Consider the following 25,012-nt stretch of genomic DNA (forward strand, 5'->3'; position numbering starts at 1 on the left):
CATCCCTCTGTGCGTCTCTCCTCATTGTCACTCAATCTGAAACATTTAACTCCAGTGATGCCAGACCTGTGTTAGTTCTCCGTACACGCGTGCGTCACTCAAAATCTCCCCTCGCTTTCAACCCGATGGATTTTAAAAGAAACATTGCCATGCATAAATCTTATTTAGTTGATATTTTCGCCTTTCTGCAGGTGAAATCCAGCTCAGTTTAAGAGCTGAACACTGATCTTGCTCTTCACTTTGCTCTTTTTTTGTTGTTGAAAATGTGTATTTCTAAATAATAACAAAACATTTAGGAGACGCAAAGCAGAAGCAAAGATATGTTAAAATGGCCATTTTATGATCATTCAGCCTCCGAAACGCATCTTTTTTTGTTGTTTTAAAGTAATCTGTACTTGCCAGATGTCTGTTAGTCATTCAGCCTCCACAACTCACATTTGCAAATCTGTGATTTTCTTTAATAAGATCTGGCACTTACAATTTACAATTGCAACTGTTAGGTGGTATTTCAACAAAAATATTTAAATGACCTGTGGATGTAACTAGAACTTCACTAATATAAGGTTTTGATCAGCATCAAATACAAGCTTAACAATTAGATATACAGGACTGTATGAAAAAGTATTTGTCGCCTTCCTGGTTTCTTAGTTTTTTGAGTATTTGTCACTCTTTCATATTTCAGTTTATCAAACAAATTTTAATATTCAAAGTCTGTGAAGATAAGATAAGATAAGATAAGATAACCTTTATTAGTCCCACACGTGGGAAATTTGTTTTGTCACAGCTGGAAGTGGACAGTGCAAAAGTTATGAAGCAAAAATTTGAATAAAATAAAATAAGAATAAATACAGTACACAACTGTACAGAATAGAATAAAATAAAATACTATATACAGTAGAATAAAATAGAATAAAATATACAATAAGATAAAAATAGAATACAAATGCTATATGAAGGTTCTCAGTCATCCAGGTCATCGTAGTCAAAGGAGCTTGCGAAGAAAAGCGTCTGGACTTCTTTAAGTTGCTTGAAGACGTTTCACCTCTCATCCGAGAAGCTTCTTCAGTTCTAAGGTCAAATGGCAGAGAGTCCCAGATTTAAACCCAGTGGGAGTATCCCCCCAAGGAGGGACAAAGGACCCCCTGATGATCCTCTAATCACCTGAACCAAGGTGTGAAAACAGGTGTGGGTCACAATCAGCCAGGGTTTCGGGTGAGCTCATTGTGAAACCTGGCCCCACCCTATCATGTGATTTCCTGAGGTCAGATGGCCCAGGATGTGAGTGGGCATTAAGGCGTCTGGGGAGGGAACTCAAAACTGGATTATAGATGGCAGACAGTTGGTGTCGTAAACCACCGCCTCTGTTCAAAGATGGTCACTCACAGTGGACATAGATGGCCTCTTTCACTCCTCTTTCAAACCATCTGTCCTCTCTGTCCAAAATGTGAACATTGGCATCCTCGAAAGAGTGACCTTTATCCTTAAGATGCAGATGGACTGCTGAGTCTTGTGAGGTGGCTCTTCTATGTTGTGCCATGCGCTTGTGAAGTGGCTGTTTGGTCTCTCCAATGTAGAGGTCTGGGCATTCCTCACTGCACTGTACAGCATACACCACGTTGTTAAGTTTGTGTTTTGGGGTTTTGTCTTTGGGATGAACTAGTTTTTGTCTGAGTGTGTTGCTGGGTCTGAAATACACCGGGATGTCATGCTTGGAGAAAACTCTCCTGAGTTTCTCTGATACACCGGCTACATAGGAGATGACAATGTTGTTGCGTCTGTCTTTCTTATCCTCCCTCGCTGGTGTCTGATCTTCTTTTCTGTGCATCTTTGCTGACTTTATAAACGCCCAATTAGGATAACCGCATGTTTTAAGTGCTTCCTTTACATGTGTGTGTTCCTTCTTTTTCCCTTCAGGCTTAGAGGAAACATGTTCTGCCCGGTGGTGTAGGGTCCTGATTACTCCAAGTTTGTGTTCCAGAGGGTGATGGGAGTCAAAGAGGAGATACTGGTCCGTGTGTGTGGGCTTCCGGTAAATTTCGATGTTGAGGCTCCCATTCTCTTCAATGTGCACAGCGCAGTCCAGGAAAGGCAAACAGTTATCCTTTGTGTCTTCCCTGGTGAACTTGATGTTTTTATCCACAGCGTTAATGTGCGCAGTCAAGGATTCCACTTCTTGTGTCTTGATTTTGACCCAGGTGTCATCTACATATCTGTACCAGCATTTCAGACCCAGCAACACACTCAGACAAAAACTAGTTCATCCCAAAGACAAAACCCCAAAACACAAACTTAACAACGTGGTGTATGCTGTACAGTGCAGTGAGGAATGCCCAGACCTCTACATTGGAGAGACCAAACAGCCACTTCACAAGCGCATGGCACAACATAGAAGAGCCACCTCCACGGGACAAGACTCAGCAGTCCATCTGCATCTTAAGGATAAAGGTCACTCTTTCGAGGATGCCAATGTTCGCAATTTGGACAGAGAGGACAGATGGTTTGAAAGAGGAGTGAAAGAAGCCATCTATGTCCACTGTGCGCGACCATCTTTGAACAGAGGCGGTGGTTTACGACACCAACTGTCTGCCATCTATAATCCAGTTTTGAGTTCCCTCCCCAGACGCCTTAACGCCTACTCACATCCTGGGCCATCTGACCTCAGGAAATCGCATGATAAGGTGGGGCCAGGTTTCACAATGAGCTCAACCGAAACCCTGGCTTGATTGTGACCCACACCCATTTTCACACCTTGGCTCAGGTGATTAGAGGATCATCAGGGGGTCCTTTTGTCCCTCTTTGGGGGATACTCCCACTGGGTTTAAATCTGGGACTCTCTGCCATTTGACCTTAGAACTGAAGAAGCTTCTCGGATGAGAGGTGAAACGTCTTCAAGCAACTTAAAGAAGTCCAGACGCTTTTCTTCGCAAGCTCCTTTGAATATTCAACAAAGATAGTTCAATCAATTACAGCAAGTCGTCAAGGTCTGAAGCAGCAAAGCAGACTCAGACGGTCACACTACCACCACCATGTTTGACTGTTAATATGATGTTCTTTTTATGAAATGCTGTGCTAGTTTTTTGCAGATGTAACAGGACTCAAACCAAAAAGTTCAGGTTTTTTTCCTTTTCCTTTTTTTCCCAGAAGTCTTGGGGATCATTAACATGGTTTTTGGTAAATGTGAAATGAGCCTCTGAGTTCTTTTTGGTCAGCAGTGGTATTCTTCTTTGAACTCCTGTGGAGGCTTTTTTTTGCCCGGTCTTTCTTATTGTTGAATCATGAACTAGATGTTGTTCTGGGTTTCATGTGAACACCTGGACGAGTCGTCAGTACACTCACTGTTCACCACTGTTTCAAATTTTCTCCATTTGTGGATAATGGTGTCATGTGCTGCTTTTTCTTTGCCTTTTAGTGTATCTTACTTTGTCAGACAGGTTCTGGTTAAGGGAGTTCTTGATCCAACAGGTCTGGCAGTAATCTGTTCTGGGTGTGGCGAGTGAAACTGAACTCAGCTTTCACAAAAAAAAAAAAAAGAAAAAAAAAAGTGGTTAATCACAATTAACTCATGAAGGTAGGTTTGGATAACTTTTTTCCATTAATAAGTTAACTCATGATTTAAAAACTGAAATTGGGAAGGGGAAACACTTTTTTCATGTCACAGCATATCTCAGTGGCAACAGGTCTTATGGAGTGATGAACTCAATTTTGAAAACTTTGGTTCAAGTCATTTTCAGTATTATAGAGGTCGTCAGGATAAATGTACAACAGTGAATGTCTAGTCATTTGTAAAATGGTGGAAGGGTTGATGAAATTATGAATGCAAAAAAGTAGTCAGATTATCATCCAGTATGCAATACCACCTGGCAACAGCTTCATTAGTCAGCATGACAATGATCACAAAGGAGTGTAGTAAAATCTGGATAGAAAAACACAAAATGGAGCACTTAGATGAGTCATGGATCGGCCTCCCCAAAGCCCAGACTGCAACATTAATGAAGCAGCGTGGCATCGTGTTGAAAAAGGACAGAAAAAATGCAGCCAACATCCAGAGAAGAGCTTTGAACGTGCTTCAAGAAGCCTGAAGAGAACTATTCCTGAAGACTAATTAGGTACATTACAAGACAGCATGACTAAGAGAGTTCATGGTAAATGAACTGGTTCTTATATAGCGCTTTTCTACTCTGAGGACTCAAAGCGCTTTATATAACAAATTCATTCACCCAATCACTTTTTTTCTAAAGTGTCAAGTGCTCCCTATCTAACATCCAGACACTTTCACACTCCGATGGATGCATCGGAGAGCAACATGGGGTTAGTATCCTGACTGGAGCAGAACCACCAACCTTCCAGTTAGTAGCTGACCTGCTCTGCCACCTGAGCTACAGCCACCCCAATACAGACAGTGGAGAAGAATAAAGCTGGTCATATTGACTTCAGTTTTGTTAAAATTGCCTTATATGTGGATTTATATTTGCAGATTTTTCAATAAACTGCTGCTCCCTTTAAATTTTCCTAAGCAACGTCTTTTTTGCAGTCTAGACTTGACGCTGACTAGACTGCACAGTACTAATCAGCATCAAGATGACATTTTGTAGCCAAAATCCTCTCTTATCAAACTGAGTGCAGTTGACAGAGTCCGCTAAGCAGTCACATTTAATGTAAAAAGCTTAGGATACACAAAGCTAGACAACATTAGAGCCATGTCTTTGCTACTTGAGTTTGTGACATCTTTTCATAATTTATGAAAATGTATCATTGTTCTTTTCCACCTTGTGCACATGAGTCTGCACACATTTGTCATGTGATTGATTTTATGTGATGTCATGTCTCAAGGCTTCTGTTGGTTTTTTCTTAGAGTTAAGACATGTTCTGCCTGATCCAGTGGATCAGAAAAGGAACATTTTTTGCATATTACACATAAACAAAACAAAAAATAAATAAAAAGGCTAAAGCATATTCTACAGTAGATGACTGTGGTGAAGTAAAGGAAAACATAATCTCTAATAAAAAATTCTCATTATGAATACTGTAAGATGACCAGCAGAGGGCACAGAGACCAGCCAAAGGTTTTATTAAAAAAGCACTTTATTATTCAAGCAGGTTTTCTCTTTTCAGAATGGAATGATATGAAAGATCTTAAGTTGAGAGTCTCTCTCCTTTGGAGATTAAAAAGGCAAAATGAATAAAAGCAGACATTAAAGAAAACTAAAACAAAAACAAAACTCAAAATGAGTTGAAAGTGCTCTGTCCCAGCCCAGCTTTGTTGCGGAGGCGTGGGAAAGAAGGCCTGGCTCAGACTGCTCCAGGTCTGGGCAAAAGCCAAATGCAGACCAGGTTTACATTTCTCACCAAACTCATTGGCAATTCACAAGAAGGGCACTGCCTTAAAAATCATAATGTGCCAACCTTCTACAGTAGAAATCAAATAAAAACATCAGCAGCATCCTCAACCTCCAATTACCTAACCGAACAATGTGTGTTGCTCCATCCTGTTACTTTGAAAAGGTGGAGCAAAGCTGAATTGGAGGAGTGTCGGGGAAAGTGGTCAGCACAGGCAGTCCTGTCGGTATGTGGAGTGGTTCAAACAGTCATCGTGCTATAGCTTGATGGTGCCAGTGGGCAGGCTGCTGTTGCACAGTCTGTAGTAGCGGAGATCGTTCACCAGCCGCTGCACGCTTTGAGTGAACGAAGGCAGGTCCTTTGGAAAGAGAAGGAACAGACACTAATATTAATTTATGAAACAAATGCACAAAAACACATGTCCAATAAGTAGATACAGCCATGACTGATAGAATAGTGAACCTATAATATATAGTTTTTCCCAAAAACTTCTCAACAACTCCCACCCCCTAAACCACCTCGTTTCACACGAGGTGCTGAAATACAGTATTCCCTTGATTAACACAGTAAGTGAAATTCTGCTAAATTTCCGTGACTTAAATTTACAGATGAATCTGTGATGTAGTGAGTCCACGAAAGGTGAACCATAATGTGGCGCGGGAATACTGTAGTCCGGAATTAATATTGTATTTCAAGCATGAAATAGCAGCAGCAGGCTGAGAGTGTGCATCATCACAGAGACCACCACAACAAGCTATTTCTTATACACACAGTTAAAGATTATTAGCTTTTAGCTTTTAATTAATGTGTGGAAACTGGTGCCATCAAGTGGCTACGTCTTGTTGCAAATCTTTAAATAGACCAATCAGCAGACATTAGGTAAATGCACGCACAGACCGAACTGGCTTCCCTACCTTCAGCTAATTTTTGTAGAAATGGATGAACAGGAAGTTGGCTGGCTCCACTATGTTGGCTCTCATTATACCCAGTATGTCAACATTAATATACAGCAGCACGAAGGGTGTTTATTTACTTTGTTAGACTTAGAGGTTGGTGGATGTTCACTGTGAATGATGTGAGGGCTACAAACTCATGTAAGTTTGAAGAAAAATAAGGGTGTAGTTTTGCCTGCACAACCAGAGACAGTGAACTCTGAAAAATGTCATTTATGCACATCCACACACGAAAAACCACCAAAAAAAAACAAAACAAAAAACAAAAACAATCCAGAGGAGTGGTCTTATCAGACAAATGAAAACACCTGTGTGTTTGTATAATGTTAACTACTTATTTACTGTGCAGCCAAAGTTTAACAGAATGCAAGGAGATGGGGTAGCAGCAAATAGGAGATAAGCTATTACAATTCTAAAAAAAAGAAAAGACTAATTTGATTTCTATGTACAGCTGTTGGAGCAATCTAAGCACTGTTGCCAAATTATTTGTGCAACAAGTGGAAATTCCTGTGAGTGCCAACAGCCCCTGAGATACATTTACCCATATTAACCTATTGGGGGACAATAACTTGCAAGCCCACAGAACACCATGTGCAGCATTTTTTTTAGAAAGTGCCACTGAACTTACCTGTTCCAGCTTGAAATTACGTGCGAGAACAGCTCGTTGGCTGCTGTCCACACCGTGGCAGCCATTGAGGAATTCTGGCATGAAGGCCGAATAAAAGGCATCGAAGTCGACAGAAGCCATGTTGTAAATGGCGAGGGTGATTTCCTCCTGAAGAAGGTCGTGACTTTTGTGGAGAAGGACTTGCAGCAGCACATTGATGAAGTGGAAGAGCATTGAGGTCCGGAAAAGCTTCTGAAGGACCCACAAACACACAAAAAAAAAAAACGAAAATCAGAATGAGAGTAAAGTTAGTACATGTGTTATAGAATTCACACATGTGGACGAGGGAAATGTGTGCTGCCTTGGCTGCACTGTGCAAGAATTTTTATGTTGGGACCCATTCACTGCTGCTTTAATTACAGATAATCAAAATAAATAAATTAAATTATTTAAATTAACTTAAACCTACTCATTATTAGAGTCACACTAACTAGTTAGAAGGAATGCCAATTGGTTTGGCTTGAGATTTCTGTAAATTAGAAACTGTGATCCAAAAAAAATTACTGTCATACTATTAACATCTAAAACAGAAACAAAAAATAGAGCACTAGTTCCACCTTTTGGAATTAACAGGATGTTACATGTTAAATAAGGAGCCACATTTCATTAGTCACGTATAATCTCTTATTTGGCCGAAGGTAGAATCTGCAACGTTTTTGTATCCACTGTATAGACCATCTGACTAGCTGCAATAATTACTGTCCAGTATCAAGTCCAATAAATTGTATTTAGACCACTAGTTTCAATTCTAAAGCTGAACTTACACTGATGGCTCTAACAGTTAGTTTAACATGATTATGAATATGCTGCACTTGCAGATACACAAAAAGTGAAATCTGTGCACCATTAAAGCCCTGAGACTGTGGCAGACTACTTAAAGAGAACGGGTTTGTTTATGACCTTGCTCCTAAAAATCAAAGATCCTGACAAAGTTGAACTCACTCTGTGGTATAACTTGTGCTTGCTGTTGAGAGACTCCAGATAGCACAGATTCTGCTTGAAGATGTGGATGTCAGGCTGCAGGAAAGACTGTCCAAAAGCCTGGAAAATTTCAGCACACGTCAGGAAATTTAGTGGGACGAGATTCAACAATATCAACAATCACCTCTCCTACAGTTGACATTACAATTATAAGTTCTGTAAACTGCACATTACAAGTGTTAGGGCTGTTCTACATGCATGAACGCACCTGCATGGCAGCTGTGAACTGGGCCTCATTTTCCATTGTGTCTTCTGAATCTCCTCTTTGGACACTTGTTAAGACTGAAGTTTTAAAGAAGTACCTCCAGTTTTGGTGAAGTATTTGGTATAGCAACTCAAACATCTCGGCCTTGATGTCTGGAGAGGATCGCTGTCAAACAAACCAGAGATTCATCCATTCATATTTTAATAAGGTATAGTATGTGTACTTTCTTAAAAAAGAAGTGACATCACAGATGACATTTTAGAGCATACCCACAAGTCAAACAAAACAGTGATGCAACTGACCTCTGCCACAACTGGGTAGACCTGCTCCATGCACAAAGAAAGGATGCTGGGTAGGAAGGGCTTAAAAGCTTGACCGGGCTCTTGCACCACCACCTGTAGGATTTTCAGGAACTTCTGCACCACCCTACACCCTGCACTGCCCTCATGCAAAATACTGGCTGCCAGCTGCTCCCTAGAGCAAATGAAAACAACAGAAGTTACTCAGTGTTAAGATGACGTAACATAAATGTGACTGCAACAGGTGGCTATTGTTTGACATGACGTCTTGAGCTAGAAGCTTTTTTTTAACCTGGTGAACATGCTAAGAAACGTGTGGATGATCTGTCCTGTGAAAGCAACACCCATCTGGACTCGTAACGCCTGGAACAACGTCAAGAAGAAGGCCAACATCTCATCTGTCACATCTACAAAAGAGAAGTGACAATTAACAAACCTGAAGCGATTACCTAACATGTGGATCTGGTATGGTGCTACATGAAATTATTTTGCATGCATTGGTTAAAGTTAGATAAAACATCTTCTGCAGTATTCATAGTAATCAGTTTCAATGTGGACTTTAAATATATGTGAGTGAATCAAGCTGAACTTCTAGATCAGTGACACCCAAAGTCTGTGCTGTGGCCACCAAAGCCTTTTTTCCACTAGTGCCTACTCGGCTCGACTCAGTTTATAGGGTTTTCCATTAGATGGTAGGTACCTGGTACTTTTTCAGTACTTACTCAGCCGAGGTACTAAGGGAGTTAACTTGATTAGAAAATGTGACGTCAACAGCCTGCATGCCACTGACTGGCCAGGGAGTGACGTTCCCGAGTCACGAGAGCGACTCCTTAGCAGCAGGTATACCATCGCCTTGATGTCATCCATTGTTGTGTTGCGTTTGTGTCACAATTATGGGACTTCTGGGCCATGTTGCTATGATCCCACCCACACTGATGTGATACTCAATTGTAATGGAAAACGGCTAAAAAAAACAACAGTAGAGTCGAGTCGAGTAGGTGCCAGCAGAAAAGAGGCAAAAGTGGAGCATTAAAGATAGGCTGGGTTGAGATAATAACCTGAGTGAATGTATAAAAGATTTTCATTCTTAATTTTGTAATTATGTTTGAAATCATCATAAATATTTTAGATTAAGTATTTAAATTTAAAACGTGATCAAAACCATGAAAAAAAAAAAGCCACAAGCTTAATTTGGACTGTTTTTGATTTGGACTGTGTTTTTAATCTCAGTACTGGCTGTTGGCTATCATGTGGTGAAATGAACATATATTATAGAAAATTAGTGTAGAATACAAATTAATCTGTAAAAACAAAAAGAAGGAAATACTGCATCAGGGCTCGCAAAATCGCTAGCCCGACGTCCCGGGGCTAGCGATTTTTCCAGTCGGGCTACCAGAATCTATCCCTGCCCTGCCCGTCGGGCTATCATAGGAAGGAAAAATATATGTCAATGCTCTTGCATTCTTTCAGAAATGTAGCTGGGTAAATATGTCATTAGCATCGGTGAACCACTGTCAATATGTGACTAGGGCTGCTCAATTAATCGAATTTTAATCTAAATTACGATCTGGGCTTTCAACGATCATTAAAAATGACTGAGCCAATTATTAGCACATCCCTCGTGCTTTACTCTCGCGCTGTTCCGTGTGGCAAATCGAGCGCACCTCTCTGCGTTTCGAACACGCGGCACAACAATTAAGAGGAGCTAACAGAGGGAAGCTCGGAAAGCTAAGCAGAAGTTATTTGGAGAGGACAGTGACTGCCGTTGGCTGAAAAGAGAGGTAAAAAAAAACCCTTCAGTGGTGTGGAAACATTATGGGTTCGCGGAGTCAGACGTGGATCAAGTAGACATAGTGTGTAAACTTTGGTGTTGTAGCTGCACCACAGAGCGACATGGCAAAGTTCACTAAACATAGATGTTTACATTTTATTTTTTATATTGCAAACATTTGCACTGTTATCAGTATTTGCACACTATTTTATACTATTTTTGACAATCTTTAAAGCCATTATTCAATACATTGTTATTGTTAAATAAATATCATCAAATAATCGAGGTCTCAATTTCAGTGAAAATAATCGTGATTATCATTTTTGCCATAATCGAGCAGCCCTATATGTGACATATTGAAATCGCATTTGAATTTGCGCTTGTTTTTTGCTTTCACTTTGCAATCGCGCGAACTGTGTATAGAGAGCGACAATACTGATTGGTGAGTGACGATAATTTGCGCACCAATTCCTCTGACATCGCCTTATCAATCGTTAGTTTACTATCAAACATGACAAGTGAAATCTCCCGCAGGAAGCTTAAACATGTGAGAGGTTGATCGCGCAGAGAATCGCTGAGCGTTATGTGAGTGCGTGTGTAAAGGCAGCAGGATATATATTTTAGTTCTGCTGAGCCAAATAAGACCGGTCAGTGTGAAGAAGTGACAGCCAAAGAAAAGCCTACCACAAAACGGAAAAGTTATGACAAATCAGACTATAAGGCAAAAAGAAAGTGCAGCTTTATGGTTTCATGGACAAACGAATTTCTGTGGCTGCAATATGACAAGCTAAATAACCAGGGGTGCACATAAGTGGTCCGCAGGTGCGCATTCGCTGTCAAAATAAAATACGCGCACAAGATAAGAAGTTGCAACGCGCGTTTGCGTCCATAAGATTTTCTGGAGGAGGACAGACATTTGTTTAGAACGCTTAAAGATGTCGAAGAAGCTCCTTTAAGCAATTACTTTGGTGTTCCTCCACCTCCAAAGAAATGTCAGATGGAGTCCGAACCACAAAAGAAGCGCGTATTCTAGGAAAAGTGGTTGCAGGAGGTGAGCTGGCTTTAAACAAATGATGAATGCACAGATATTTGGTGCAGAATGTGCCATGAAAATCCCACTCTAGCGGACAAAAACACTGCCTTTTATATGGACGCAAACGCGCGTTGCAACTTCTTATCTGGTGCGCGTCTTTTATTTTGACAGCGAATGCGCACATGCGAACCACTTATGTGCACCCGTGTAAATAACATAATGTTCTGCTGGGTGTGTTGTTGGTTTCCCTCGATTTCTGAGTCGACAAGTGCCTTTGTTACTGGGACCAGTAATTTTAAGAAAGGCCCCCATTAGAACCCATGAGAAATGCAAGAAATGGATTATTGCTCAGTCTGCAAATAACATACTAAAAATAAACCTGAAAAATCTTTTTAGAACAGCCTACTATGTTGCAAAGAGTGAACTACCACTGGCAAAATTTAGCAGTCTTTGCAAACTTCAAAAAGCAAATGGCCAAGATCTTGGTTCCACTTGCCTCTTACCTGTGATTTCAGTGGAAATTTCAAATTCAGGATCTGACACAGACTGATTCCTGTTGTACAGTTCTTACAAGTTCATAGAAATTTCTGTTCAATTACAACCAAGTATTTGACTTGATGATTGTAATTTTTATACAATATTGTAATTTGTGTTTCAACAATTTTTTGATTAATGTTTTGTTTCCGTTACAATATTATACATTAAAGTATAATATTGTAACGGAAACAAAACAGGAAACAAAACATAAAAAAAATTGCTCCCTTTTTTATTCGGGCTACTTAAATTTATTTTGGGCTACCAAAAACTAAAGAGTCCCTGCCCGAAGGGCTACCAGGGATTTTGAAATTTTGCGAGCCCTGTGCATCTTAGCACCATGTGCTGATTGAAAAGTGTTTGGAAGGAAAAAGTAAGTTCAAAAACTTGTGGATGTGCTGTGGCATTAAGACTGAGAATGACCCAAACCACAGATATTAAACTGACCTGGCTGCTGAATAAACACTGGGAAATGGCTGAGGGACACTTGGACAGACTCCTGAAGACTCTGATAACAGATCTGACGTGACTTGGTGGACTCACTGGAGACACTGTCCACTATGTCTCTGAGCACAGGCAGAGTCTGCTGTATGACTGCTTTGACTACACGAGAGAAAACATAATTAGGTGGACAAAAAGTGACTCAGCATAATAAAATTAAAAGAGATAAGGAGTTATGAAACCTAAGTAAATACTGACTGTCATTCAGGCCAGGCTGCCGTGAAGTAATGTTCACTGTGCCTCTTAAGATACGATATTCTCGAGTGAGCGCAGCCAGCAGGCTGGCGTGGTTGCTTGAGCGTGTTTGCCACTGTTGTTCACTCTCTGGTAAATTTGGCCAAGGGAGCAGCAGCATATTGGATAAAGCCCTACACACCAACATGTGAGCCTGTACGAGAAGATTACTTCATTAACTTCATGTTCAAGGTCACACAGAAAATTTAAATTGGTGACAACATTTTAAACAAATGTACATATTTACATTGTTATGCTGTGATTGAAACATGATACTATATAATGATTGATGGAAAATAAAAGTACACTATTTACCTCCTGGGGAAGTCTGCGTGTCTGATTTTGTGTAGTAATCAGGTTGAAGATGTTTTGAACAGCTGGCAAAGTGACCAAGAACACAGGCCTCACTGTAGACGTTATGGAGACCATCAGATGGCATGCTGACAGCATCAACTTTTCCGGTACCTGAAGATTTAAGTGTAAAAATTTTTAAACCGACTAGAAGTGGAAAAATATATTTTACAGCTCTTTAAATTTGTAACATTTTGTTATAAATACAAGCTAGGGCAAGATAAACTGTATGGATCAGATGTTTCAGATCGACTTAAAGACATATATAAAAACCGTGAATATGGACTGCATGTTTTAAGCTTTGGTTAACAGTTTCTAAATTATACTTCTTCCTTAATTTTTAAACCACTGTTGCAACATGAAACTTACTGTGTCTGTGACATGCAGTTTCTTATAAACTCAGGTTTACTTAAGTCAAAGATTCTGCACAAATTATTTCTAAAAAAATGTTCTAAATATAAATAGCTGATTAATAAAGGCTGGATTTGTAATATGCTTGACATTGAAGCTACCTTGGCTGTGATGAGCGGGCTACTGGCGTCGACGGCAGATTTAATGAGGTTGATGAACTGGCTCTGGTTTTGACTGTGGACTTCACTGTAAAACTGTGCAAGCCAGTGAGAATAAGCTTGCAAAGCAGCGAGAGCCTGTGCATGTCTGTAAACAAATGAAACCACACGCACAGAGTTAAAACACATTTCTTACTTATACTGCTTACCTAATTTGCTAATTTGTGTAACTTTGACATGTCTAAAGCCATGTTCGTGGTAGCATTAATTGTATTTGGCACACAAAAACTCATATCTTCTGAACATAAAACACTGAAGCCAGAGTAAAAATATTCTTTCATTTTATTATGTAAAACATGAGGTTGCTCTGAATGCAAGGCAACTGTGCAGCAAGGGCAGCTGTTCAATGTCCACAACATTTCACACAAACCCTATAGCTATTCACATGCTCAGTTCCCTGTTCTCTTCTACATGACACTGTCTTTGACTCAATAAGAGTATGAGTCTTTCATTTCTAATGGTTGGATCACATATAAAATTTTACTGTTCAATGTTCCTTTAAACATGATACTCACACATCAATGAGGTCTGGTTTGAGCACAGAAGGCACAGCAGTCTCCAGGTCATAGAGGCTGGTCTGGGAGCCATAACAAGTCACTTCAACCAATCTTAAAAAAAGGGGCAAATGTTTCTTTTTGATATTTTACTCATTCCTTAAAACCATCAGTTAAAATATGAAGAACTCGGAATTCATACAACCAAAGAGCAACTTAAATAAATCACACACACAAAAAAGAGAAGGCAATGTCAAGATAAGATTTTGTAATGCTGGCGACAAAAATCTGCAACACTAACAGCGTACATTTTTAAATACAAACATGGGATTCAGAGGGGTTTGCTATGAAGAAAGATTAAAGTTAGGAGGCTACATATGAACTTTTGCTAGTTAAGCTATAACACATTAAAGCTTTCTTTATATTTGACAGTGACCTTTAATATTTAAATGTATCCAGTTTAAGGTGGATCTATTGTCTTATTCGCAACACTGCTTCATTGTACTTTTATATTATTTATGTTCTTTATACATTTTTAATCATCTCGATCGTCATCTGATAACATCTCTGATTGGAGTAAGCAGAACTCACAGGGAACTTTTTTTTTTTTTGCTGAAGAACTGTAATATGATGTGTAAAATCCCCCTTTTTAAACTGAGTGTGCACAGAATCTGAAGCAGAAAGCCTAGTTTAACAGAGAAGGTTGATAATCATTACCTCAAACTGGAGTTTTAGGTTTTGTTGAGCCAACTAAAGCAAAGAAAGTCTGGCTATGTTGACCTTCATTTGTAATACACGCTTACCTCTCTACCACAGCCAGGGCGTCACTGAAACGTGCAGCAAAAACGTCCCCAATGAAATACTCAGCCAAGCGTCCAACAGCCTGAAGTAGGGAGCTGAGGTCCCTGAGAGAACAGTGAAGTCGGCGACAGTCGTTCTCAGCAGTGATATTTAGCCGTCGACCTAGATAAAAACAACAAAAAGACAAAAAAACAAATGTTACAGGATCGATCTAATATTTTAATCTACAGAAGTGATGTTATTATTGAGTCGACATAAAAGCAATATTTTTTTCCCCCATCAATAAATTGTACTTACTTGTGCCAGTAGTCACAATAAACTGCTGTAAACCGAGGTATACGTCCAAATTTTCTTGAAGAACTGGAAACTTTAGAGCAAAAAGAAGAATAAGGAGGAGATTGTTACATGTACTAAAACCCCCTACATTATTATAACCTCAGAACTCAAAGGCAACTTAAATCATTACTAAAAGACCTACTTAATTTTAAGGAAGCAAGTTCAAAATAAAATTTAATTCAGTTTTATAAAAAGAGTTCTAAACAAGTATAATAAAGCCGCAATTATCTTCTTTGAAATGATGGTGGTATTGATTTTCGCGAACGAGATATTCTCATGACTCATCGAGTGATGCTACTACCAGCCAATCGGTGGCATGCAGTCTGACAATGTCACATTTTAGGTACTATTATGAGATTATGACACTATTACACTACTACATTATGACCTAATGGAAAACCCTGAGAACCATGGCGAGTCGATCCGAGCAGGTACTAATGAGGCTTAAGACACCTTGGTGTGTATTTGATGACAGTTTAACCTATTAATGTACTCCTTTACAACAAAATTTACAATGCAGAACAGAAGATACTTCTTGCCATCATTGTCAAGTGATTTCACTGTTTAAGGAAACTATACTGTGACGATAAATGGGTCATTATGAGGTTATGAGCATTTCTGCTACTAGATTTTCTAAATCTAAAAATAATAAAGCTCTGACCTGGTCTACTTAAAACGTCTCTAAACTGCCTTACAAAATACAAAAGGTGACACCAACAGTGATTTCTTACCAAAGTAGAGAATGCATGGGATGGGAGCAGCTCCATCACCTTGGCAACCACCTCCAGACTCTGACGCAGGTACCTTTGCCACTCAGTCTGTTGCTATGGTTACAAAATGAAGCAGAGTAGTCAGACACTGAAGATAAAGCCATTTCTTTAGTCTGTACTTATGCTTAAAGTATTGCAAATTTAATGCTTCATGTGGCTACAAGATAGACAGATAATATGAAACAGTGCAGATGATATTTGTAATATTATTACATTATTAAATGTTCTTACATCATCATCCAGAGTCTCGTCGTCCAGCTCTTCTAACTGGGCTTGATTGCATCTGAACTGTATGCGATTCAGAACTTCCCTTAACAGAAGACCTAAGGCATCTTTGTACCTGCCCAGTTGGCATATGAATACATTACACAACAGCAATTTCACACTCAAGAATGAATGACAAAATAGGAAATCATTAAATCAACTTTAGTTCTTTGAGTGTTTCTGTAAATATCTCTTTTGAGCGACTTACCTATTCAGGACACTTTCTCTGTCTGGTAGCCTGCTTTTGATTTTCGTTGTTAAAAAATCCAAAAACACACTCCAAATGTCCAAACAGGCAAAATAGCCTTCATGGGTGGGCTAAAATTAAAAAAAAAATGTGTATGAGAAGTAAGTTTACATAGAATCTTTAGCTGCATTGCATGAGCGTGGAAAAGTTAATCATTACCTGGTTGAATGTGTACTTAAAAAGCAGGGCAAGAAACTCTACAATAGGAAACTGAGGACTTGACTCAATTCGCCTCAAGTGAACACTGACAAACAGACGCAGGAAGTCTGTAAACTTTTCCAGGTAACTGCAAGATAAGAAAGGAATAACTGAAGCAAAAAGTCAGGACATACATCTTACATTTAAAACATGAAATATTAAATACAAAATACTTTAGATGGTCTAAATGGTCAACAATATTATTACTTATCAGATTAAGTGCAGCATGTAACTTGATCATAATGTTTCATAATCCTGCGGATGCAATGTTTAAGGGCATAACAATGTGACGCATGTGTCTGACCACTCATGAAAATTTACAATGTCACAGATGTGTTTAAAAAAAGCTTAATGAAAGAGACACAGGTAAAACAGAATTTGTAAAAATGACTACATCTAGTATAATCTTCAAAATAAAATATATACAACTTATCACCCTGCAAGCAGGCTATTTAAATAAATATATATAATACATAAGAAACTAATAGATATTTGCAAAAGGAAACATTCTTAGCAAAGACCAATAGGGATGGCAGAAACCCCCCCCAAAAATCAATACATAAAAATAGAACAGACAAAATAGAAAAACAAAAAACACAAACAACTTAAAATAGCTGACTGGTCTTTGTACTCAATCTCTTCATATTCTGCAACCCATCTGAAACTTGTGGTGCAGACTCCCAACATATTATCATCAGTCTAACTGAGTCCATGTCAATAAGAACAACTCAACAGACTGCCAGCTGGTTGCATTCTAGTTAAAAACCATAAAACACAAAGGTTGCTAAATGCAAATTTAAAGGTTAATTAGGAATTTCTGTCTATGAAGACAACAACAGATAGTTGATTTTTGATGATCTATCACAGTTAATTGCTGTATTATCAGAAACAGATTGCACATAATTGCCAACTTGACCCCATTCAATTGCAGACTGACTCCCATCTTTTATGGCAGGTTTTAGTGACAGTGTTGGTATGACTGACAATCTCATAAAAAAAAGTGAGATAACTTTTTCCTGATTGGATATTGACAAAGTTAACTCTGAGGACATAATGAAGTTGAAAAAAAGGGAATAAATAACAATATATGCCAATGCAATACTATTGATAGATGTCCAAAATTGCAATAGTATCATATGGCAAGTAAAGTTATGTGATAATGTCATATTTTGGGGTGTGACCAAAATACCAATTGGTCAGTGGCAATGACATAACATGGAGGGAGAATACCGCTGATACCTGTGTCATAGGGTAAGTAAATGGCTGTACAGAGCGAGTTTGCTCATGCACCAATGCTCTGGTCAAATTAAGAATTGAGCCATACCTCTCATCAAGTTCCTGTAAGCGGCTCTTGATCGTATGAGCATTATTTTCTCGTGTCAGCCTTTGAAGAAGAAAGAAGGTCTGCTGGAACATTCGCAGCAAGTACTCCTCAAAATCCATTGGCACACAGTTCTTTGACACCAGTTCATTGACACAGGTCATGGCAAGTAAACCAAGCCGGGCCCGGTCCACCTTGTTAGCCTCGTTTTGCTGTCCGTTTAGCTCTCCTCCATTTGATGTTGGTGGCATTGTTCCAGTATTAAGCTGTCCATTTGAGGAGGAGGAGTTGGAAGAAATGAAGGAGTCCGTCTTGGCCTTTGGCCGAAGATCACAGCCAAATCGTGCAAAATGGAAAATGGATGCCAACAAGGTGGGCGTAATACTTGTAGACAAAGGGATCCAACTGAACAGGTGGGCCAAGCACTCCAAAACAAGGCAACAGAGCTGATGACTCTCATTGTCCAATGCTGCCATGGGCTGACAAAGCAGTTTTGAGTACTGGCTACCTTGAAACAAGCTGCCCAGCAATTCCACTGATTCAAGAAACACAAAATATTATGGTTAATAAAGGAGAAACAAACTCCTGTTTCACAATGTAAGTCTTTCCCATTTTAACCATTGAAAGGGACAATTCACTCACTGCTTTCCCCTGAGGTGGGTGAGGGAGGTGGTGTAGAAGCTATGACACTGTGCTTGTCCCAGTATGTCTCCAGAATTCCTGAAAACAAGTACCCAGTTATTAACACATACTGAAGGATTTGTCCAATTTGTCATATTTGATCTTAAATAAAGTTAGCAAACCTTATTATATTTTTTATATAGTAGCGCTTTACTCTTAACAGTACACCTGCCTTTACGACTGTCCTTTCCATCCTTTGAAACGTGGCATATTAAGATCCCTCAAAATTATATTTCAGTAACAAAAATGTTGCAAAACGATTTGTTTGCTAGAATATAGGGACACCTCTGAATCTTCCAAAAAAAACCCAAAACAAAACAAACAAAACAAATATTAATTTGTTGCAGGGGGACAGGAAGAGACCCCTGTTAAGTAGCACTAAGAGTTCACAAAGCATTAAAGGTTGTCCTCACCGGTCAACAGTCCAAGCACTGTTGGCACCTGCTCCAGCAGCAGTTTGCGGAGCTCCTCTTTCCTGGCAACACTCAGGTCTTCCCTAGGACATGCAAGCTCCTCTGATGTGGTTTTTAACATAACCAACCCCAGTGGAGCCAGAGCTGGGGACTGGATCAACTATAGACAGGAGATTGACAGACACACACACACACACTTCAAAAAGTTAATTTTATTTACTACCTAGTGACCTACCTAGTTCTCCAAAATACTTTCCAAGCTGTTTAGTTAAAAGGCTGCTGACAGACTTTATAGAAGTTGGTTAACAGATCAGGTTATTTTGTTGCGTACACTCAAAGCCTAACACAGCTGTTTTAGAATAAAACAAAAGGACCTTTATTGAATGTATTTTCCCTTTACAGAACAAATGCATTACACATACTAAGTTTGGTTGTTTAAGGCGGCATTCATTAGCAAAACACACCACGAGACAAGATGATATCAAGCTCTAGTTCATGTGGCTTACCACTCTGAATGAACAATTTAATGCATTTAATGGGTTTATTTCAGATATCTCATGAGATTAAAACAAAAATGTATTTCTCTTCGATTATAACTGAACTTCTCTATTTAAGACTGTGCCACTTCCTCAAAACATATTTTTGCAAACTTAAAATGCTGACGTAAGTACAGCAAATTGATTAAAAACACAACAACAAAAAAAACAAAAACAAAAGACAACCTCAAAGGAAACTGGAATAAATGTGACGAATGCAACAGAGAAGGGCTATTTTTTAGGACTACTTCAAATTACACAAGAACATATATATGTTCCATGCAACAGAAGCTCTGGTTTTGTAATGCAACTTCTGTGTCTTCATCAGCTTCATTTCATTACTTAACCCTTTCACCCATAAAGACGACCTCCCCTGTACCGATAATGACAAGTTTTGACACTTATAAAAATATCAATATCAAAGATGTGGTTTGATATTGAGAGACCACCCTCACTAACTTTTGTTGCAAACCAAGTCATTTTGTTCACTAAACAGGCCTAAAATATGACAGACACCACTCAGGTCAGAAAAACAGCTTCAAGGGTTACTCCTTACCTGAAGGGTGTTTGTAAAGAAATCATGGTAGAACATCGGCCAATCCTGGCGACCAATATCTACAATGACTTTACAAAGCTTATTACGGATAAAATAGGGCACAGATTTGTGCTGAGCAAGGAGGAGTTTGGGAAGACAGCTGCGAATCTCCATCTTGTCCTGGGAAGCAACTCCAATCCACATCTTGTTTACCAGGTTCTGAAAATTACAATTAGCAATCAACTGTAAAACATGTCTACAGATGTCAACAACATATTTATACAAACATATGCAGTGCACTTCCACACTGGGTCATGTCTTAGGCCCATCTTATAAGGGATTATTTTTTCCCCACCCAATCTGTGCACAGAACTCCACAGTGACCAAGCAAAAATATTTGTCAATTTATTGGAAGGACCCTTCACTTGGGTAAAGCACCTTTGCCAGGTATAGCATCCTCAAATCTTCTTGGGGAAGATCCTGCAAGCCTTTTACATTTTAAAACATTTTAAAAGGGGAGCATCAGTGCGCAGGATTTTCAGGTCTGCTACGTTTCCCAAAGCTACTGCTCTTCCCCCGCCCCGCTCAATTACATTTATAAATCACCTTACCAGCCTGAAAGCCAACTACACTCTGGAAAAAAGGCTTTCACTGAACAGGGCTGCTCATCATTTTCCAGCATCGATCTGACCTTCCTGACCATCCACCATCTAAGAAAAACACCATCCCATCATGCTGCTGCTACTAACAGCTGCCTGTCTTTGGTTCCCTCCACACAGTGTGGCAAAACACACTTTTTGTGTTCCATGAACCAGCGACCTGTCCAGGGTGTACCCTGCGTCTTGTCTTATGAAAGCTTGGACAGGCTTCATCTCACTGCAGCCATAAACTGAACAGGCAATTAGGAACAAATGGATCAGACCACAGGATTTTGCTTCCTTGTTCTGAGTTGTTCAGGTGTATTGGGAAAATTCTCAGCCGTTTAGTGAGGAATAGTGGCCACTCTAGTGATAGACTGGTAAAATGCTGTACTAAGAGCTGTCTTTCTAAAAATGTCTCACATCATCTCAACAAAACCACTTTGAATCTCATTCTCAGTCTCAACTGAGTACTAAGTTACTTAACTGAGGTTTCTTTGTTCATGAATTGCTTTTTTCCCCCTGAATTAGTTTTGCATCCATATTTAGAACAATTGTTGGTGGTTCCTAACAGCTTTCACTTGAGAATCAGAGGTTTCAGTGCTCTTGACTCCTGAATGAAACTAAGGTATTTATATCTCTTCTTTTAATTGCAACCCCCTCCAGCTCCCACTAGACTTGAATCACAGCTTGCAGGAAATTCTCTAAATCTCATAGCTTGGTTTTAACTCTAACATACACCACAGATAGTGAGAGAAAGTCAAGGTTGATGTTTTCAGTTCTAAATTATGTTGAATTAAGGCACAAGTCCCAATCAGCTGTACAACAACCCCACAACCCATGGATAAAAGTAGGATGTCATATGCAAGAAAGGGAATACTTCAGTAAAGGTTTTATATTAAATAAAAGATGTAATCCATTTAAGATTAGTCTGAAACATAATATAATGAGGTTAAAAAACAATTAGGCTTACACATTTCAGATATACATTTTAAGTTAAAGGCAGTTTTTAAAGGGCACTTTATGCTCATTCTTTCATTCTGTGAAAAATTTGCTACACTTTTAACTAACTTCACTTGCAGAATTATAAAAAATGAGGAAACAGGAAAAGGCCATGAAACACATTCTTGTTAACATACGCCTCTTCTTGCAGTATGCATGTATTAAGTATCTAAAATTATCTGAAAACAAAATGTTAAAAAAAAGAAGAGAGAAAGCTCTTGCTTGTACTTTGAACTGAGAACATGCATCTTCCACCTACAGGACTTACTTCAAATACTGTGAGACTGTACATCATTACATACTCATTCCGAGTATTGGAGAGGAAGAACATGCAATGGCGCCACGCTCCAGTCTGCTGTGCAAAGTTATTCAGCAGCTCTTCTGCAGAAAAAAGGAAGTAAGCATGAGCTCTCACAGAAGTAGTTCAATACTAGCACCTCGCTAGCAATCAGACTGAAAGTAATGCGTCACAACACAGGAAGTGGATTTAAAAAACCAAGAATGCAAAAGATTAATGTTTTTTATAGAAACAAAACAATTTTAGACCACCTTAAACATGATCCTGACACTCAACAGTATCTCTGTATTTATAGATCCAGACTATTCAATGCAGAAATATACTATCTTTTAAGAATTTTAAGGATAAGGGCAAGAGAGTTTCACATAGAGGAAACTCTACCGTTCATCTATATCAAAAGACAAAGGCTCCTTTAGCTTTTTTTTTTTTTTTTTTAAACCAAGAACTGAGCTCTACAAAGGTTTCCCTTTAATAAAGCACATAACAATTTTAAAGTTAATGCATGTGCTATGAGACATTTTAAATGGTATAGAAATGATATAGTACTTCTGGTAACAATTAGCAAGGGCTGGGACCAATTAGAAATGTTTAAAGTTAAGAGGCAACTAGCCTCGCACAACCTGAGCACGTTGTGGTCAACCTATCCACAGATATGCATGACAGACCAACATTCACCAAGAAATGCATTGATTAGGTTCCTTTTTCCATATTTAATTATTTTTAGCTCTTCTTTAATGAGATATTTTGAATTTATTCAAGAGCAAAAACAGGTAATCACACAGGAAATGAGGAGGAGGAGTGGTCAACGTGCATGAAACGTTTGTACGTTACTGTGGATGATTATGGGGTATGCACATTAACCCTCAATTACACATTCTTACACTGCTCTGTGTTGTTTCCATTTCAGACCAGCCTGATGGGAACCTTAAAATACTGCATCATGGTTATACTTCTTAAGTGTGCTGTTTTGCAAGACCTTACTTACCGATTTCTCTTTTTCGCTCATTAGTTGTGCAGCTATGAAAGAACTCCGTCATCAGGCCCTCTAGTGCGCGCAGCGATGCCTCCTCTGAAGCCTAACAGGTAATAGAAAGTAAAGTACAAACAACATGAGTGATCCATCACCATATAGAGCATAGAATCACTAAGTCTTTAGAGGAATTCCTTTGTTTTTTGTGTACCATCGTGGTATAACCACATAATCATGCTTAAATACAGAAAGAGAGTCCTCATACACATGTTCACACATAGTAAAGAGAACAATACACTGGCATACAAGTATCTTGTTCTTATAGCTAATTATTACACCAGCTTGCTGTCTGGTTATAGCACTTAGTTATAAAAGGCAACAGCACAGGCTTAATCGTAATATAGTTTGGCACTACCCTTGTTTTCTCATGTGGAGGAAGTTGGGCCCTGCCTACCCGAACGCAAGATAGCATATCGAGATTTTAGCCCCTATGGCAGGCAAGTCTGAATTCCACAAATAAGCCACAACTTGCCGAGACTCAACACTAGTCAAACAAAATATTCGGTTTTGCAAGATGGGCGTCCTGTGCCGTAAAATGGCTTTAAGAGCTGTCACATCCTGTGAAATACCTGGCCTCAGAACCGTTAGATAACAAAAAAGGTATACAGGTATAAGTGCATACAACAAATCACCATACGCTGCCAGCAGTATGCTAATGTATTTATCTTCACTAATGACAGATCTTTATATTCATTAGTAGAATAAAGATTTAAGCTTATCCATTGCGTTAGCCCTCAGCAGGAAGGGAGGAAGAAAGATGAACAACTGGATAAATACCAGAGTTTAAATTATACTTACCATGTTTAGCTGGCTCGGATGCTGTCTTCAGTTGACTTAGTCGCTGGTTAATTACAGTAATAAGCCAACATTAGTTACCCAGTTAGCCAATCGTGCGGCTAACATTAGCTATGGTACTGCTGGCTAACGTAACCGCAAAGGGAGCTCATCATGCTCAGCTCGACTGCTTAAACTGATGTCTACATAAAACTAGCTAGCAAAGGCTGGCCTCGCTGACTGTGCCTTGAATGTATATATATATTTTAACCTTGCTCGAATAAAGCGGTTTTCGACTACCAGGCATAAAGACTCGACATTAAATTAGCTATGCCGAGCCCAGAGGCTAGCCGCATTGCAGCTCAACGCTAATTCCACCGTTAGGTTGAATACAGAAATATAGTTTTGTCAGCATCTAGCCGACACCACGGAAGTGTGCAGCTTGAATTAGCGTTTTGTGTCAGGCATTTTGATGCTAAATTACCCAGTTGCTAACGCTGCAGCGGATGGCTAGCCAGTTAGCTTTTCTAGAAGGATGAAGGAATAATTTTCGTTCGCTAACTGACAACCGCACACATGCTCCTGTGTCCGGTCACGACAGTCTCGATTTCTAAAGTCAAAGCGGGCTTTAAAAACACACAAACCTAAACTTTTACAAATCCGCAACAACAATAATTATAAAATGCTATCAGCGACCGTTCCTGTCATTCCCCTTCTCGGTGCTTAGGGCGGCTCAAGAATAAAGCTAGCTTGCAGGTTTCAGGGTCTCCATTGCAACTTCCTCTTTTGCTGCAAACAACCCAATCAGCTCTGTCAAGTCACTCAGATTAAGAAAAAACAGTCTCCGGTTATAGCTTTCAAATTAAAACACTTAAATATTAAATAATTCAGTTATGAACAAAGGTAAAATGAAACGAATGACTTTACTCTAAAAAAGACCTTCATATGTTTCATGTTGTAATTTCCTTTAAAAAGCCTTATGCAAAAATGCTATTATAATACTGTGCTTCTGCTGAAACCTGGCTCGCCCACACAAACATACAAATACAGGAATTTGCCTGGCTTTCAAAGAAGTAAGGATACATAAACAGAAGAAGGACCATTGATAAAGTTTGCACTATATCTTATATATAACAGATAGTTATTAGCACTTAAAACCCAAGATTGTCAAATACAGAAGAATTGTATTCACTATACAGGTAAAAGTGAAAGATTTATAATTTACATAAGAATAGCTAT

At 39.1% G+C, this 25,012-nt stretch overlaps 1 protein-coding gene across 1 annotated transcript; it reads right to left on the minus strand.

Moving 5' to 3' along the window:
* Positions 1 to 5,083: 5,083 nt before the first annotated feature.
* Positions 5,084 to 24,549, minus strand: xpo6 (exportin 6). Its single transcript, XM_063471616.1, has 24 exons — positions 23,798 to 24,549; positions 22,955 to 23,045; positions 21,940 to 22,052; positions 20,053 to 20,250; positions 18,961 to 19,120; positions 18,509 to 18,586; positions 17,870 to 18,401; positions 16,507 to 16,633; positions 16,309 to 16,418; positions 16,068 to 16,176; positions 15,798 to 15,890; positions 15,028 to 15,097; positions 14,733 to 14,892; positions 13,951 to 14,043; positions 13,379 to 13,523; positions 12,831 to 12,980; positions 12,480 to 12,669; positions 12,228 to 12,383; positions 8,735 to 8,849; positions 8,446 to 8,617; positions 8,147 to 8,308; positions 7,900 to 7,998; positions 6,919 to 7,149; positions 5,084 to 5,695 (listed from the first exon to the last, which is right to left on the minus strand). Exons 1-24 carry the CDS (start codon positions 23,798 to 23,800, stop codon positions 5,594 to 5,596), a joined length of 3,459 nt encoding a protein of 1,152 aa, XP_063327686.1. The 5' UTR covers positions 23,801 to 24,549; the 3' UTR covers positions 5,084 to 5,593.
* Between the last annotated feature and the right edge of the window lie 463 nt (positions 24,550 to 25,012).

Source organism: Pelmatolapia mariae, linkage group LG4 (genome assembly GCF_036321145.2).
Source record: "Pelmatolapia mariae isolate MD_Pm_ZW linkage group LG4, Pm_UMD_F_2, whole genome shotgun sequence".
Classification (NCBI taxonomy): Eukaryota; Metazoa; Chordata; class Actinopteri; order Cichliformes; family Cichlidae; genus Pelmatolapia; species Pelmatolapia mariae.

Bases quoted from the DNA above. Each gene is read 5' to 3' on its own strand.
- xpo6 (XM_063471616.1), bottom strand. The intron at 22,053-22,954 runs GTAAGTAAGGTC...TTTTTTCTGCAG, and splicing joins TGAGCGAAAAAGAGAAATCG to AAGAGCTGCTGAATAACTTT. The intron at 8,618-8,734 runs GTTAAAAAAAAG...CATTTGCTCTAG, and splicing joins TTTCTTAGCATGTTCACCAG to GGAGCAGCTGGCAGCCAGTA.